The following is a 17,579-nucleotide window of genomic DNA, read 5'->3' as shown; positions in this document are numbered from 1 at the left end:
TTTTTCATGCTATGCTATCATGGGGGGGGGGGGGGGGTGGCTGGATGTTATAATGATTAAAGTGAATAAGAACTTAAGAACATGGCATACTCGGTCAGACCAAGGGTCCATCAAGCCCAGCATCCTGTTTCCAACAGTGGTCAATCCAGACTACAAGTACTTGGCAAGTACCTCAAAATTAAGTCTATCCCATGCTACTGATTCTAGTAATAGCAGTGGCTATTTTCTAAGTCAACTTGATTAATAGCAGATAATGGACTTCTCCTCCAAGAACTTATCCAAACCTTTTTAAAACCAGCTACACTAACTGCACTAACCACATCCCCTGGCAACAAATTCCAGAGTTTAATTGTGCATTGAGTGAAAAAGAACTTTCTCCGATTAGTTTTAAATGGGCTACATGCTAACTTCATGGAGTGCCCCCTAGTCCTTCTATTATCTGAAAGAGTAAATAACCGATTCACATTTACTCATTCTAGACCTCTCATGATTTTAAACACCTCTATCATATCCCCCCTCAGCCGTCTCTTTGTTATGGTTTTGAGGTGTTTGAGTGGATTCGTAGGTATTGTGGAGGTGACCATGCCCATGGGGAGGAGCCCTGTGAGGGACCACAGTACCAGGCTAGACTCAAGACACGCAATCAGAGATATTGTCTTTTATTATACAGCTGAGGTGTTCCACCAGAGGTGAAAGTAGTGAGGTGATCCAGAGGTAGCAGTCCAGGGAACCTCTGCAGAGGGGACCCGTCTCACAGAGATGGTATAGGGAGATCCAGTTGCAGGTTTCCAGTGCAGCAGAGCTGTAGATGAGACAGACTGACAATGTTAGATTACTCACTAAGTTGGTAGCTGTATAGGTGAAGATCCCAGCAGGCAGGAGTAGTTGTATACAGACACCGAGCCAGGGAGAGCAGGCCCTCGAGGAGCGAGTACCTGATCCCAGATAGGCACCTGAAAGAAAGTAAGGGGCCCCCGAGGAGTGGGCACCCAGGTTAGAGAAATACCCTGAAGGGCAAAGAGAGCTTCCAGTGGCAGCAAGGAAGCGGCAGAGTAGCTCAGACTGGAGGCTTTCCATCCATTCACGATCCTTTCTAACTCGATTAGCTAGCAAACAAGGACAGGCTAAATACCCGGATGGCGTGACGTCACTCGAGGGGGACACCCTCGAGATTCCCGCCATGACGTGGATAAAGACGTGGGTGGCGTGCGCACGCGCACCCTAGGAGCCCCTTAGGAGTAACATGGCGTGAGGCTTTGCCATAGCCGTTCTGGGGACGCCGGAGAGAGCAGCTTGCAGATGCAGCGGTAGCCATCCTCCCAAGGCTAGTGGGGAGAGCAGAGAGAAAGGTGAGGCACAAAGGTCGAAGCTGTCTGAGACCAACGGATGCAACACTCTTCTCCAATCTGAAGTATCTGTTTTGAAATTTCTTGTTCTTGTTATTACTTTGCTGTGGTTCAATAAAAATTTAATTTGAAAAAGAAAAGACCACAAGACCATGATTCTCATAATCCCCTATTGACCAAGACAGGTTTGGTTCCCACTCCTTCTGGAGTTATCTATCACGGAACCAATCTGGTCAGGAAATTCCCCCACACTTATTGCTCAGAACCAGGGGTCATTACTCCATCCCAACATTAGGTCCCTAGCCCTCACAGTCTGGATTTTGAGAGAGTAGTATTTGTTTTCCTGAATCAGTCTAATGATGTTTCATTCCATGTTCCTCTGGCTTCTATGAAAGATTTCTCTGGGAAGTGATACTGGGACAACAAACTTTAAAAACATTTACTACTATTTTATTTTATTATGTATTTATTTATTTATGCCCGTATGTATTTAAGATTATTTCTCTACTGCTTCTTCAAGTTTACAATAAAAACAATCTGTTACGTCTGCTGGCTGCAGCCACCCGCGGCCGGCTCAACTCACTTCATCTCATGCTTGGCCCTCTATGCCCGGTATACTCGCAGCTGTAGCCAGTCGCTGCCACAGCGTTCCTCCTGGCTCCCTGTGCTCCATGTGGCGGCTGGGACGCCAGCAACCAGTGTTCTAACCCTTGGCCTCCCTAGGCGCGTGCGCGTGCCTTCTGTCCTCCCTTTAAAGGGCCAATGGTGGGAACTTCAGGCTCGTCCCCGGCTGATGACATCACTGGCCCGGGATACTTAAGGACTGCCTCCATCCATCATTGACTTGGCAATGAGTTCCCTGGTTCTTAGCTGGTGCTTGCTCAAGTACTCCGGATCTGTTGTTCCTGCTCTACAGATCCCTGCTCTACTAGCTGGTATCCTGTCACTGCGCATTCCGCTCCTCGGGGCCTGGCTCAGCACTTCTACATCTGGGACCCTGTCACTGCGCTTCCCGCTCCTCGGGGCTTGGCTCAGCATCTCTACATCTGGGACCCTGTCTCTGCGCTCCCGCTCCTCGGGGCTGTCTCAGCGCCTCTACATCTGGGACCCTGTCTCTGTGCTCCCACTCCTCAGGACCAGTCTCAGCGCTTCTACATCGGGGATCCTGCTTCAGCACCTCCACTCTTCGGGACCTGGCTCAATGCTGCTACATCACGAGACCCTGTCTCGGCACTTCCGCCCCTCGGGGCCAGGGTATGAGCTTCTACGTCACAAAACGCTGTCTCTACACTTCTGCTCTGGACTTGTCTCAGCACTTTTACATTACAGGACTGTGTTTCAGTGTCCCCGCTCCCTGGGGTACCTCTCAGTGCTTCTACATCATAGGTCCCTGTTAAGGCACTGCTGTCCCTTAGGCAGTCCCTCTGCGCTTCTTCTCTACTCGAACTTGCTACAGTGGATTCCCCGCTGTAGCCCTGCTTCAGCTTACCACTATACAAGCCTCTGCTCCTGCACTTCCTCTCCTCGGGGCCAGTCCCACGTGGTCCTGCTCCACTGCCTTCGGAACTGCTGGAGCATCTCACCCCTTGAGGCCTTCTCTCTCTCTCTCTCTCCAAGAGTACCTCGGTCATGGACTATACCTAACTGCTCTGACACTATCTACTTCCAGCCACCTGCTCCCTCTGGGACCAGCCACACAGAGGTGCACCTAAGACCAGCTGGCCCCGGCACCCAAGGGCTCAACCTGCGGGGAACGAGGGCTGGTACTGGCAAAGTTCCTGTCTGCCTCTGTTCCCGGCCAGCCTCTCCTCCTGACGGTGGGGACCTGCGGGGCTCAACCCCGCAGGTAGCGCCAACCCCACCTCGAGGCAAGGGTCCACAATTCCTAACACAATCATAAAAATCAACAAAAAAAATCAACAAAAACAGTACAATACAGAAGAAATAAAACAACAACTCAGTCGGATAAATATATACATGAATGCATGATTAGGTTCCCATTAATTCTTCATCTCACGATAATGTTATTCTTCAATACTGAAAGCATTCTTAAATAAAAAGGTTTTAAATTCTTTTTTAAACTTAGCCTTGTGCATTGTTAACCTAATTTCTTCTGGCAGCGAGTTCCATAATATATGCCCAAAAAATTGGCAACTAGTGTAAGGATATCAAAATTAGAGTGATATTTTGTGTTCTTGATACCACAGAGATAATATGTGCAGGGATTTGAAGGGATTTATTTATTTATGTATTTAAGATTTTTCTATACTGATATTCATAAATACATATCACATCGGTTTACATGGAACTAGGATAGCAAAACATTAACATCGAATATCATGAGAAAAGGAAAGGAAAAAGAAGAGAAGAAATAGTTACATTGAACAGGGAGAAAAGAACTTGGATGTGGGAGGAAATGGATATAAACATCAAGATTAAAAGTAGAGAAGGAAAAAGGTGGCTAACTGAGGCGTAATTAAGCTATTTGAATTAGGAAAAATGACTGTCTAGTGATAAACCTTTGATTTAAGTGTGTTACGAGAGAATAGGGGAAAGGCAATGGCAGACACCCTGTAAATTTAAGGGTTATGTTGGTTAGAAGGTTAAGGGGGATAAGGCTGATGGAGAGAGAGTAAAGGTGGGAAGGGGTGAGAGGGGTAAAAGGGGTAAAGGGGAAGTTACTGTAGGTACCTTGGTTCTTACTGGGATCTTACTAAGTTCTTACTAGGTTGTAAGAGGTCTGGGGAGGAGGAGGAATTACAAAAGGGTGACTGGGTAGAGGGAGTTTTTAATAGATACTGTGGTGGGGAGGAGGTTATGGAAAGGCTTGTTTGAATAACCAGGTTTTTAGTTTTTTCTTAAAGGTATGGATGCAGTGTTCTAGGCGTAAGTCTGAAGGCATGGAGTTTCATAATGAAGGTCCTGCTAAGGAAACGGCATGTTCTCTAGTGGTAATGTAGATCTGATGGGTCTGTTGGAAGTGTGATACTGTAAGGAGTCAATTAGCCAGTGGGTATGTTGGTTATAAAGTGCCTTGTGGATGATGGTGAGGCTCTTATGGAGTATTCTAAAGTGGATAGGGAGCCAGTGGAGATCTTTGAGGATAGGTGTGATGTGCTCTTTTTTGCGGGTATTAACCGCGGAGTTCTGGAGCATTTGGAGGTGTTTAATGGTAGTCGTAGGGAGGCCTAGGAGCAGAGAATTGCAGTAGTCGATTTTGGAAAATAGTGTGGCTTGGAGTACAGTGCGAAAATCGTTGAGGTGGAGGAGGGGTTTTAATCTTTTTAGAACTTGGAATTTAAAGTAGCCGTCTTTTATTGTAGTATTGATACATTTTTTTAGATTCAACTGGTTGTCCAGAATGATGCCCAGGTCTCTCACGTGGTGGTAGTAGTTGCGGCGGGGGTGGGGTGGGGTAGTTTTGGTCAGGAGAGATGAAGAGTAATTCTGTTTTGGCCGTGTTTAGTGCGAGATTGAGACTGGTAAGTAGATGGCTAATTGAGTTGAGGCAGTTGTCCCAGTTGGAAAGCCCCAATAAAATAGAATTACAATAATCAAAATGACTTAAAACTGTTGCGTGTCCCACCCGTGGCAGGGCTGTGACTGAGCCAGCTTACCTTCGAAGCCCTGCTCCCAGACCTGGCCCGTCCTCTCTGGTGACAGTAAGCAGCCACCTGCACTCCCGAGCCCCCGTTGTCTCCTCGGCCGTTCCTAACTCCTCTGCGGTCTCTCTGGCTCCCGGCAGGTCTCCCCATGTGTGCCGTGGGGAGACTCCGCCATCCAACGTACTGCCTCTCCTGGGGCCATGGCGGGAATCTAGCGCACGGCTCCGGATGATGAGATCATCGGGCCCTGCTACTTAAGGCAGGGCCCGCTACTCATTCCTTGCCTTGGCAACAGGTCTCCACGCTTGTCGTGTCCTCGTTGCTTGTCCTGTTCCTGACTTCATTCCTGGTTCCTGTTCCTGACTTCGTTCCTGGTTCCTGTTCCTGACTCCATTCCTGGTTCCTGCCTAGCCCTTTGTCTTGGACTGATTTCTGGCTTTGACCCTTCCTATGTTTGGACCATGCTCAGGACTGATTACCGGCTTTGACCCTTGCTACATTTGGACCACATTCAGTACTGACTATTGGCTTTGACCCTTGCCTCACTATCCCGTGTCTAGCTCTGCTGCCTTCCCCAACTCCAGCCTGTCCTGACCACGCCTCTGGACTTGGCCTTACTAGGCTTCGGCCTTCTGCTACCCAGGTGTCACCTACTCTTGTTCTAACCCATCCTTGCCGCCTGGGTCTCTGGATCCCTGCCTCGGTCCCTCCGATACCTCTGCTGGTCTCTGGTTAGCTGCTACATCTTCCTCCAGGAGTCATCGGTCTGAGGCCCACCTAAGACCAGCCGACCCCGGCACCCAAGGGCTCAACCTGCAGGGAACAAGGAGATGTTCAGACATAATTTATTATTCAGAAGCCATTATAGAATAAAGTGTACTACTCTCTTGGCAGCATGGTCCACCGGAAATGAGCCTCCATGGAAGTGATTGGCAAGGTTACGACACGGAGTTCAATCCATACTTTGACATCCCATTACTGGTTGAATAGGGACTCCTGATGCAATGATAGGTTTGGATAATCTGTCCTGAAGGTCTCTTTGAAGTTTACAATCAAACTCAATTATTCCTCAGGCATGTTTTTTTTTATTTCTCTAAAAAATGTGAAAATGTTGTCTAATTGACACTGTTACTGATTTTTCCTGCTTTTTTGATCAGGGCTAAGTGAACCTATGAGGACTACATATCCTGCTTGCTCTCAGAGAAAGGAAACAGCTTATCTGTAACAGATGTTCTTTGAGGACAGCAGGATATCAATCCTCAAAAACCCCACCCGTCTCCCCTAGGAGTTGACTTCTCTTTTAAAGCTTTATGACAAACCGACCTGTACACACTCAGTAGAGCATGAAGCTCTAGAAAGCTATGCGATCATCACTCTGATTAGGGCTCCATCAAATGACATCACCCTCCTGTGAGGACTGATATTCTGCTGTCCTCAGAGAACACCCAATACAGATAAGCAACTGTTGCTTCATGTGCTCTGAGCCATGGTCTATTTTCTAACAGTCATTTCCAAGCTTTGTAGATGGCTTTATGTAATATGTGCATGTCATTAAAAATTCAGCCTTTGAATGTATCTCTACATGTTGAATGCACCTAGATGAATTTTTCAGTTCCCTACTACTACACCCATATTTTCATAAAATGCACACACTTGACCCTATAAAAAAGATGTGTTCCAATAGCATGTATTGGATGTATACACATACCTTGAATTTTTTAAAGGTACACATGGATGGCAAGTTGCTACCCCCATTTTGCATTCTCTAAATGTATCTATGTGACTATGTTTAGCTACCTAACAATCCATTTGTCAAATTCAATTTAGATGGATACCTTGTGTTCGAAAATTATCTGTTTTGTGTTAGTTTAAAAGTACGTGTGTAACATTGGAGTTAGATGCTTTATTGAATATTTAGCTTGCAAACCAGAAATAACTAAAACTGGACACAGGAAAGGTGCTTATTAACTGCAGAGGAGTTTGGTATAAATCAATGCCTTGCTTCTGGACCATAGAAAGACAAAAAGAATTTATAGTACTTTCTTTTTACTGAAAGTACCATGACTTGCTGCTTCAAAAAGCAGATGCTGTCCTTCATCTAGTCATATTACAGAGAAGTCTAAAGCCAGTTGTAAATCTGACATTATATTGCAGAGATAGAGATATCAAAGTCTGCTGAGACTAAGGAGTAGCAAGTTCTATTACAGGCACAGAAGGTATAGCTCGGCAAAGGCCAGATTTAGTAGAACAGATGGGCGACAGTGAAAATGACAAATCAAAATTTTTTTTCTGTAGCTATAATTCCTCTTGATATGATATGATGGTGGTAGTGGTGCAATGACAGAGACTTTCAAATATCTCAAAAATATAAATCATGCACAAGAAATAAGTATTTTTCAGTTGAAAGGAATTTCTAAAACATGGGCTTATGATATGATATGAGGCTCAGAGAGGTTAGACAAGAACAGCAGAGAAAGGTTAGTGATGCAAGGACCAGTAGAAATGGTAGTAGCCCAGCTGTAATAGAATCCAAGAAAGCACAAGATAAGCACAGAACATTCTTAGATGTGAAAGGTAGTTGGCTCTGCAGTATTGCATCATCAGTGGGCATACCAGATTACCCTTGCGGTCCTTAAATGGCTTCTTTTTCTACGTTCTTGTGTTTAAGGACATACAGTAGCTAATCTAACTGCCGGGATTCATGTAAAGGAGATGGAGCTACTAAAAAAATCTACTAATAGCATTGCTGGGAAAATAGAATATTTTCCTTTGATTCACACAAACTCTACAAAGGAAGGCTTAAGATACTCAAAATGTACTCAATGGAGAAAAGAGGGAGAGGGGGAGGAGGGATATGATAATTGCTCAAATATTTCACAAGCTTCAATAAATCACAATAAGGGGAAAGTTTCCATAGAAAATGAATTCAAGAACAAAACGTCATTATATAACGCTAAGTGTCTCTCTTGTTAACAGCTGCTAATACAACCTCCAGTATTATCCACTGTTTTCCCAGTTCCATGTAACCCTGGTTCTATGTAATGCTTGTTGTAATATTGTGTTTCACTGTAAACCGATATGATATGTATCTTGCCACATGAATGTCGATATAGAAAAGTTATAAATAAATAAATATATGAATTTGTAAGGAAGAAGGCTCTGAGGAAACATAAGAAAATATGATTTTACTGAAACAGTGATAGATGCTGGCATAACCTACTAGCAGAGGTGGTGAAAACCACTACTGTGACAAAATTCAAGTACACTTTGGAAAGATATTCAGAACAATGGTAGGAGCAGGGTTGAGAGGCTGCAGTATTGCATGCAATCTAGTCTTACCTTCACTTTCTCAAGAGCAGAGGATAAGACAAAACAAAGTGTGGAAAAAAGAAACATGATCTTGCAATACTGCAGTCCACAGAGTAACTGAGTTGGTGCTAGCAGACAACAACTCCCCAGAAACCAACTGGGTCAATACTGACAAGCTGGTGTTGGCTGGGTATTGTCTAGCATGGTGATAGAGAGAAAAAAACAGAAGGGGAAGATAAAATGTATTTTATTTATGGTTATTTGTTAAACTCTTTCCTACCAACAGCATAAAAACGATGAACAATAAAAATCCATAATACAATTATGGACTAAAAGACATGCACACAAAACTAAAATAAGGACTATTTTCATCTACAAATTGAACAATCCAACAATTAAAAATAATCTTCCCTTCCCCCATATCAGTCCTTCTTCATAGCATTTTCCATATTTTAGATAAAAACATAACAGCTGGAGCTGCAATCCCTCACCTGCCTGCAATCTCTGGACCCTTTGGGAGAGTTTTCCCACCAGGCACTATCAAGGCCGACCCCCATCACAGTACCAGGAGCCTACAAAAGGCAGTGTCCAGCGGAAAATATTGACTTCTTCCCAAGCATTAACTCCCATTCGTGATCTGATGGATCAAAATGTTACACATCCCAGCTCTACACTGCATGGAAATATGAGTACTGAACTCGAGGAGTTCTCCTTGAGTCCTGAGGTTAGATCACCTCCTACCAACCTATTAGATCTGGCTATTTTGCATCAAGAGTCAAATTTGGATCAGGCTACTTCTAATAGTTCTATACAGCACATTTTAGACAAGCAGGTTCCTTTTTCTGCTTTCTCTTTGCCTGAAGGTCCTGTTTACATTTCTGTAACTCCTGGGGTACCACTGATTTCTGGAAAGTCTACCATCCCAATTCCAGCACCAGTTTCTCTCCCTGTAAGATCTGATTCGGGGGAAGCAAATACTTCACATGGGCCAAGAGATATCTCTCTTAAGGACAATTGGAACATTTTTATTCATATAGATTCTAATTTGACTAATACAGTTACACAATTATGTCAATTTTCCTCAGATACAGCTAATAAGTTCTTGAAGATTGATTCTAAGTTGTACTCTTTAGAATCTAGTGTTTCTGCTCAAGCTACAATTACTTCAAATGTACAATTAGCTCTAGCCACAGGAATTAAAGATAAATTGAGTATACATTTCAAATGTAATCTATTGAAAATAGACTTAGGTCTAAGAACTTTCGTCTGTTAAATTTTCCCTATTCTCATTTAATTTCTGGTGAGGAACTCTTTAAGAAATATGTGGTTGAAATACTTCACTTTTTACCTGAGAAGAAATTCATATTTGTCCAGTTGTTACTATATTCCAGATAAGAAGAAAATTCCAGGCAAAGAGGAAGGTGGAACAGATGTTCTGGCATCTTTCTCTGGCTTGGATCTTTCTCCATTTTTGCAAACCTCAGATGACAATATTTCTACTCAATCTATGTTTATTGTCTCTTTTATCCTAATGATAGGGAGGTTTCCTTTAGACAATATTTTAAATATAAGGATTCCTTACTTTGTGGGCAAAGGATTCAGCAATTCTCAGATGTCTCTAGGGAGATGCAAATTGAGGAAGCAGTTTCTTCAATTAAAATCTCGTGTCTTATCCCTAGGAACCTTCTTCTATTTAAAATGTCCCTGTAAGTGCATAATTACATATTAGAACAGCAAATGTGTCTTTGTAGACCCAATGCACTTAGAAACTTTTCTTTGGATAAATCCTCTTGATGTTACTGGACATCAGGTATTGCTTAGCCGGTTGAGCTAATTTTTGTTTTCTTATTTTTAGCAACTTCAATCTAATGAGTACTATATATGATTTGATGTGGTTATTTGCAATTATTGGAATTGATTTGTTTCCTTTTCTTAACTTCTATCATATTTTGTAAATGTGATTTAAAATCCGTAAAGAAATAATTATAAAAATCATAACAGCTGGTCCTACTGCTCAGTCATTGGATGCACTGTTGATATAATTGACACAGCTCCTGAGCTAAAGATGTTTAATTAAACTCTTGCTGGAAGAACCAGGCCTTCAATATTTTCCTAAATGTCAGAGAATTTCCCCCTATATAAATGACCAGTGGGTCCTGTGGCACCAGGTTCCATAATTCTGGACACAGCATGTAAAAGGGAGGAGGAGTAGCCTAGTGGTTAGAGCAGTTGACTATGAACCAGGAGACCAGGGTTCAAGTCCTGCTGTTGCTCCTTGTGACCTTGTGCAAGTCACTTTACCCTCCATTGCCTTAGTTACAAAAACTTAGATTGTAAGCCCTCTGGGGATAGAGAAGTACCTACAGTACCTGAATGTAAGCCAGTGTGATGTCTCAATTGAGATCAAATGTTGGTATATAAAAATAATAAATAAATAAAAACTACACATTCTGTGCATGCTACTCTTGTGACTTGCAAAGACTGCAAGCCCCTCAGTGTTCTAGTTGGCTCCTGTTGTACCAAGTGGTCAGCTAGATATCTCAATTTAGATGAATTTTATCACTAATAGAACAGGTTTAAAACATTCAGCCTGATTCTACTGGTAGTTAGTGATGTGATTTCATTTTTAAACAAAGTGAAAAATGTCATGGAATGCCCATGTTTCATTTGTTCTGATTGTTTCAATAATGATAAAAAGATTTTTCCATAAAAACAAAATGAAAATAAATCCCTTTGAAAAGTATTTTCTCACAGGACAAGCAGGATGGTAGTCCTCACATATGGGTGACATCACAGGATGGAGCCCAATCACGGAAAACATCTGTCAAGTTTCCAGAACTTTGACTGGCCACTATTGGGCATGCCCAGGATGGCACTAACCCAGCAGCTAGCAGGGGTCCCCTTTCAGTCTTCTTTTTTCCGCGCAGCACTAGGCTCGCGGTTAAGGAGCTCTACAGAGATTCCTGAAAGGAATTTTCCTCACAGAATTACTAAAAGTTAATTTGCCCCACAGGGGTCCCTCCTCTAACTTTATCAAGCCGTGGTACTCCGGTAAGTTTTTATCAGTGTTTCTGTCGATTACTGTCGAGTTTGGCCCTCGTGGCCTACTGGCCGATGACCGTACCGCAGCTCAATTTTTTTCCATGGTCATGGCATCGGGGTTCCGTCGGTGCCCAGACTGTAATCGCACCATGTCCATTACAGACCCCCATAAAGTCTGTGTAATGTGTCTTGGATGAGAGCACAATGTTTTGACCTGCACCAAATGTGCCCTTTTGACACCTAAAGGTTGCAAAGCTAGAATGGAGAAGATGGAACATCTCTTCTGTGCTCAAACCCCGACGCCGTCCATTGCATCGACGTCGTCAAAACCGGCACCGTCAACTTAACGCCAGTACCAACACTGGCCGGTGACCGTCCAGCATCGACAACATCTCGGCATTGACGACATCTCCTCCTGGGTAACATTAAACTAGGTTGAGAGAACATTGTACAAATCTAATCTTTCGGCCATTTTCCTCACTCTGAAGGACATCAAATCTTCACAAGAGTGCACTGTTCTGTTCGTATGTCTCACTCTGAATGTCAAAGTGGCCCCTAACACCTACACTAATACCTAAACCTCACCTCGAGTAACTAGGTGGGCCTCCCATAGAGGTATAAATACCTAACTACTAGACAGGCCTTATAGCTAGTTGTTCTCTCTTTCTCTCTCTCCCCTAACATTGCAAAGTGTAATAAAGCCATATTGTACACCTTAATGAAAAAGGTGTAGTTATTAGCTGCAATATGGCTTTGCAACTTGTGAAGCCAGCCCACTCAAGCATTGCACCATGTGTTATGGTGCTTTTTGCATGCAAAACGCTCATAACACAGCTTGGAAAATAACCCCCTTAGATTGTGAGCCCTTTGGGGGCAGAGAAATAACTACAGTAGCTGAACGCAATCCGCTCTGAAGTGCTAAAAAAACAGAATATAAATAAAATGGCTGGCAAAATCCTAACAACTTAAAACTGTATTCTGGTTAATAGTTCCTCTAACATGGCTGATGTTAAGTTCTTCCCTATTTTAAAAAGTTGTCTTGAATGACATAGCAGGCCACTAAACCAGGTTGGTACCAGCAGCTAACAAGTCCCCAGAAACCGACCAGGGCAAGGCCATAATGACCTAGGAGACCAAACGTTGTTTAGATTAGTACAAAGTTTGCTTGTAAGACATTGGAGTGCGGTGGTGGTGGGGAGTGGGGTGTTAAGATTGCCTAGTAATCATTTTTAGTGGTTATTTTAAAAGGAAAAATACAAAAAAGAGGTTCTACATTGCTTCAAGTTCTCCAACAACTAGTTTCTGTTCAGTGAGAACATTTAGCAGTTCTGCTAGCTGACATTATTCTTAGTGACCATAAAAATTACATCCTACCCAAATATAGACAAATTTGACCTGATTTTGTTGCTGCTGCAGTTGCTTTTGTATCTTGTGATAGGACAACACTTGCACCCTGTTTTGAACTGCTGCCAGATTCCTGGAAACACTGCATACAGCAGAGCTTTCCAAACTTTTCATGTTGGTGACACACTTTTTAGACAAACATAATTTCACGACACGGTAATTCAGTCTACTAGTAAACCAGAGGTTAAAGGTTAAACGAACGAAACATATTTCGACAATTTATGTATGTTTCCTTAAATATATACATAAATAAAATGTTTCACGACACAACCTATCTCATGAAAACCTTAAATTTATATTAAAAATATATATTCCAAGATTCATGTTGTTATAATTTATGAGAAACAATAATAAAACAAATTGTCTGTCCCCCACACCCTCATCTCTCTCCTCCCCCCCAGCACATGTCTGGCCCCCACACACTCATATCTCTCCCCCTCAAGCACATGTCTGTCCCCCAGCACGTTTGCCCCCCACTCACTCATCTCTCTCCCCCCAGCACATGTCTGGCCCCCACACTCATGTACCTCGTCTTTTTGATTGTTGCCAGTTTAAGTGCTTCACTCCCTTCCATGATCACCAGACACTGCTGCTTGCAGTCAGTACTCCTCATGGCCAGGCCTCATCGGCAGCAGCAGCCAATGCAAGGATGGCTGGGCTCGTTTCACCCACCAAGCCCCCCCAAAAAACGCGATTGACAGCAAAAATCACCCAATAATAAGCAACCCATAAACTGAAAAAAAAAAGTGAATCTCTAGAAAAAAAAAAAGCCCAAACTCGCATCAGAGTTGACCGGGCTTGCGCGACACACCTGCACACTGCAGGCGACACACTAACGTGTCCCGACACACAGTTTGGAAAGCTCTGGCATACAGACAGGCACTTGCAGCAAAGCTGTCTTTATTCCAGGCACCAATTCAATGCAAGCATGTACAATAGGTATTACATTCAGACAAGTCCAAACTCCATGTGGCCACCCAAAATCTCCTTCTAAGCTGTACTTAACATGCTTTGAAGACCTTAGCAAAATGCTGGTACATTTTACTTCTTATGCTGAAATGGCAGAGCTCAGCCTGCTATGGTTTCCCACAGTAAAGTAACGATATTGGTACTGTTGATAATTATACCAGCACAGCTGCTCATACTATGACACTGTTGAGAAATGGGATGCTCCTAGTTACTAGTCTACTATTATAGTTATCCTAATACTGGTGTTTCTGCTGCTAGTGTCATTCTATGTTTTTGGTTTGTTTTTTTTTTGGGGGGGGGGTTTGTAAAATAGCATGCTTCTAATTCCTAACCCATTATACTGTGTCAGTTCTTGCACTGATGGTATTATGGACACTAGTAGTGTTCATATTATATCATAACTGCTGAGGAATGGCTTCTTCTGACATGTGGTCCATTTTTCTACACTTTATATTTAACTGAAAGATCAATTATGATTATAATGTTGAATGTTTATGTTAATCCTGTTTAATGGTTTAATGGTTTGGTTGATATGTTATAAAAAAACCGTTTCCATTTATGAAGTTGTTCAACTGTAAACCGGAGTGAAGGCTTTCTGCTATACTTCGGTATAGAAAAGAATATAAATAAATAAATAAATAAATAAATAACTTGCAATTACTACTACTTTCTGTTCTGTGAGTGTATGAGCCCTAGGTATGCTCACTATATAGCCATTAAGCAGGATGTAACTAGAAAAATAATGCAGCACTGCACTTTGGCACTATTGTTGGTGAACAGTGCTGGATCCAGCCACCCAAAAGATTTAATACTTATGCTATCCTTGCTGGATTACCTGGCACAATCAGGAAAATAATTTGGGGTTCTCAAAATGGCAAAATAAGCTGAACGACCTCCTGCAGTCGATCTGCAGGCGCCATTTTCCGTACGGAAAACGATTCGCAGGAGGAGATCGTTTTCCGGACCCCCGCTGGACCCCCAGGGACTTTTGGCCAGCTTGGGGGGGCCTCCTGACCCCCACAAGACTTGCCAAAAGTCCAGCGGGGGTCCGGAACGACCTCCTGCAGTCAAATCGTGTTGGTCTATGGCCGCCGCCATTTTGCGCCGCCATTTTGAAAAATGGCACCGGCTGAAGACAACACGATTCAATTGCAGGAGGCCGTTCCGGACCGCTGCCGTTCCGGACCGCCGCTGGACCCCCAGGTAATTTAAGGCATTGGGGGAGGGGTTCGGGAGGGTGGGGGATTTAATTTAAAGGGTCGGGGTGGGTTTTAGGGGGTTTTAGTGTGCCGGCTCACGATTTTCACGATTTTCACGATACTTTAAACACCCAAACGGCAACAATACGATTCCCTCCCCCTCCCAGCCGAAATCGATCGTTAAGACGATCGAGGACACGATTCACATCTCTAGAATAGACTTAGTTTTTGGGTTCTTGCCAGGTTCTTATGGCCTGGATTGGCCACTGTTGGAAACAGGATGCTGAACTTGATGGACCCTTGGTCTGACCCAGCATGGCATGTTCTTATGTTCTTGCATGCCATCATGGGATTCTTAATGATTAGGAAATAACATCCTCCTGATAACTGGTCTACTTTACTGTCTTATAATGCTTTCTTTGTAATACTGGTTGAGGTCCATATTCAGAAGCATTTAGACGGATAATTCAGAAGTTATCTGGCGAAATTAATATTTGGGCACTTAGCTGGCTATATTTTAGCTGGTTATCTTATTATCTAACTAAAATGTAATCAAATAACTTAGGTGTGTTCTGGGGGCATTTTGAGGAGGCGTTATGCTAGCCAGCTAAGTTATCTGGCTAACTCCGATATTCAGATAACTTATCTGGCTATGTCTGGTCAGTCCATAGATATGTCCTAAAGTTAACCAGTTAAAGTTAGCTGGCTAACATTAAGATAGCCAGCTGCACTATTGAATATTCCTCCAAAAGTAGCCGGATAAGCTTATCTGACTAACTTTGGTATCCAGACAGTGACTGAATATGGACCTCATACTGATTATTGATTGCCAATTGAACTTCTGCAGTCCTTGAACCACTCCTGTTACTATCTATATTTTGGAGGCTGATTTATCAAAGCTTATGCCATAGTCATAGTATAGATGAAAATAATTAAAAAATTCAAGCCAGTTATGTAGAGAATATAAGTACTGGGGACCTCTACTGCTATACTGCAAGAAAGCATATCTTAAGCACATAGGATCCTCAGCTGCAGGGATGTGAGGGTAAAGCTGGAGATCAAGTTGGATCTTCAGTATTGTAACAGGAAAATAAACTATGCAAGTGAGATTAGCCTTGCACTCTTTATATTCCATCATAATCTATGTGTCCATGTTTCTAAATACAAATGCCAGAAAGTCATCATTTTTGTCTTCAGTCTTTTTGGCTTTTTCAAAAGGTTCCTTGTTTTTATTGGTACTTCCTTCATATAAATTTACTTTATTAAATCCAAAAGGCTTCATTTTATTGTCAAAGTTCAACTTTTAAAATACAAGCAAAACGTTATGTTCTTCCAGTTCGATCCATGATCCAACAACTTTCGTATAAAATCACAATTTTTGAACTAGATTACAAATATTAAAAGAAATTGCAAATCCCTAGGCTTGGGGATTAGACATCAATTTGGAGTGACTCATTTTTAGTGCATCATGCTGATTTTGGCAATATTGCGACCACCAGGAATGACAATGGCCACCACTGGGTTTATTGAAATGCAAAGCTGTTACTAAATGTGCTTGGTTTTTGTTTTGTTTTTTTACAGTGCTTGGGCATCCTGTGTTACAAAAAGCTGACATCCGGGTTGTTGGAGAGCTGGTTGCTGCATCAATCAGAGAGAGGAAAGAGAAAATGATCACTAAACAGAGTTCTCCTGAAGCATATAAAGAGACTAATATGGGTCAACAAGTTTCTAAGATCTCAGGAGAGAAATGATGCATTTGTAGTATTTCCTGCTTTGTAAAAGCTAGTTAATAAAAGAATGCTGAATGTACATGTAGACTAAATGTTCATAGTTCTGTAGTTATTATTCTAAGTCAATATTTAGATAGATGAAAAATAGAATTTTCAAATATCTCATGGCTCAATTTCACATTGAAAATTACTGATGTAAGTCATATAAAATGTTATGTGCAAAAAAATGAAGTCTAGCTGAATGAATATACACATCTAATTCTTTAAATTAATGGGAGCAGTGCCGTGGGATTGGAGAAGAGCGATGATGGTCCCACTTCACAAGAGTGGTAGCAGGGAGGAGGCTGAAAACTACAGGCCAGTGAGCCTCATCTCAGGGGTGGGAAAATGAATGGAGACTCTGCTGAAGGTAAGGATAATGAGCTATCTACAATCTGGTGGGTTGCTGGACCCAAGGCAGCATGAATTCACTAGGGGAAGGTCCTGTCAGACAAATCTGATAGATTTTTTTGATTAGGTGTCTTGAGAATTGGATCGAAGAAGAGCGCTCGATGCGATCTACTTGGATTTCAGCAAAGCTTTTGATACAGTCCTGCATAGGAGGCTTGTGAATAAAATGAGAAACTTGGGAGTGAGCGAGAAAGGGGTGTCGTGTATTATAAACTGGTTGACCAATAGGAGACAGTGTGTAATGGTAAATGGAACCTACTCTGAAGAGAGAGCTGTGTTAAGGGGAGTGCAATAGGGATTGGTGTTGGGACTGGATCTATTCAATATCTTTGTGAGCGACATAAAGGACGGGATAGAAGGTAAAGTATGTCTCTTTGAGGATGATACTAAGATCTACAACAGAGTGGACATGCCTGAAGAAATAGAGAGAATGAAAAGTGATTTAAGAAAGCTGAAAGAGTGGTCAAAGATTTGGCAGCTGGGATTCAATGCCAAAAAGTGCAATCTCATGCATCTGGGATGAAG

At 42.5% G+C, this 17,579-nt stretch overlaps 1 protein-coding gene across 1 annotated transcript in view; it reads left to right on the top strand.

Moving 5' to 3' along the window:
* The window catches only part of LOC115093260 (IQ domain-containing protein M-like), a 475,156-nt gene extending 458,402 nt beyond the window's left edge, over positions 1-16,754 (top strand). Inside the window, exon 3 of the mRNA XM_029604950.1 lies at positions 16,456-16,754. Coding sequence (XP_029460810.1) covers positions 16,456-16,625 — 170 coding nt within the window. The 3' untranslated portion in view covers positions 16,626-16,754. The remainder of the gene's footprint in view (positions 1-16,455) is intronic.
* Positions 16,755-17,579: the final 825 nt, after the last annotated feature.

Source organism: Rhinatrema bivittatum, chromosome 1 (genome assembly GCF_901001135.1).
Source record: "Rhinatrema bivittatum chromosome 1, aRhiBiv1.1, whole genome shotgun sequence".
Taxonomy (NCBI): domain Eukaryota; kingdom Metazoa; phylum Chordata; class Amphibia; order Gymnophiona; family Rhinatrematidae; genus Rhinatrema; species Rhinatrema bivittatum.
Note: the sequence above shows the minus strand (reverse complement) of the source record. Positions and strands in the feature narration are given on the sequence as shown.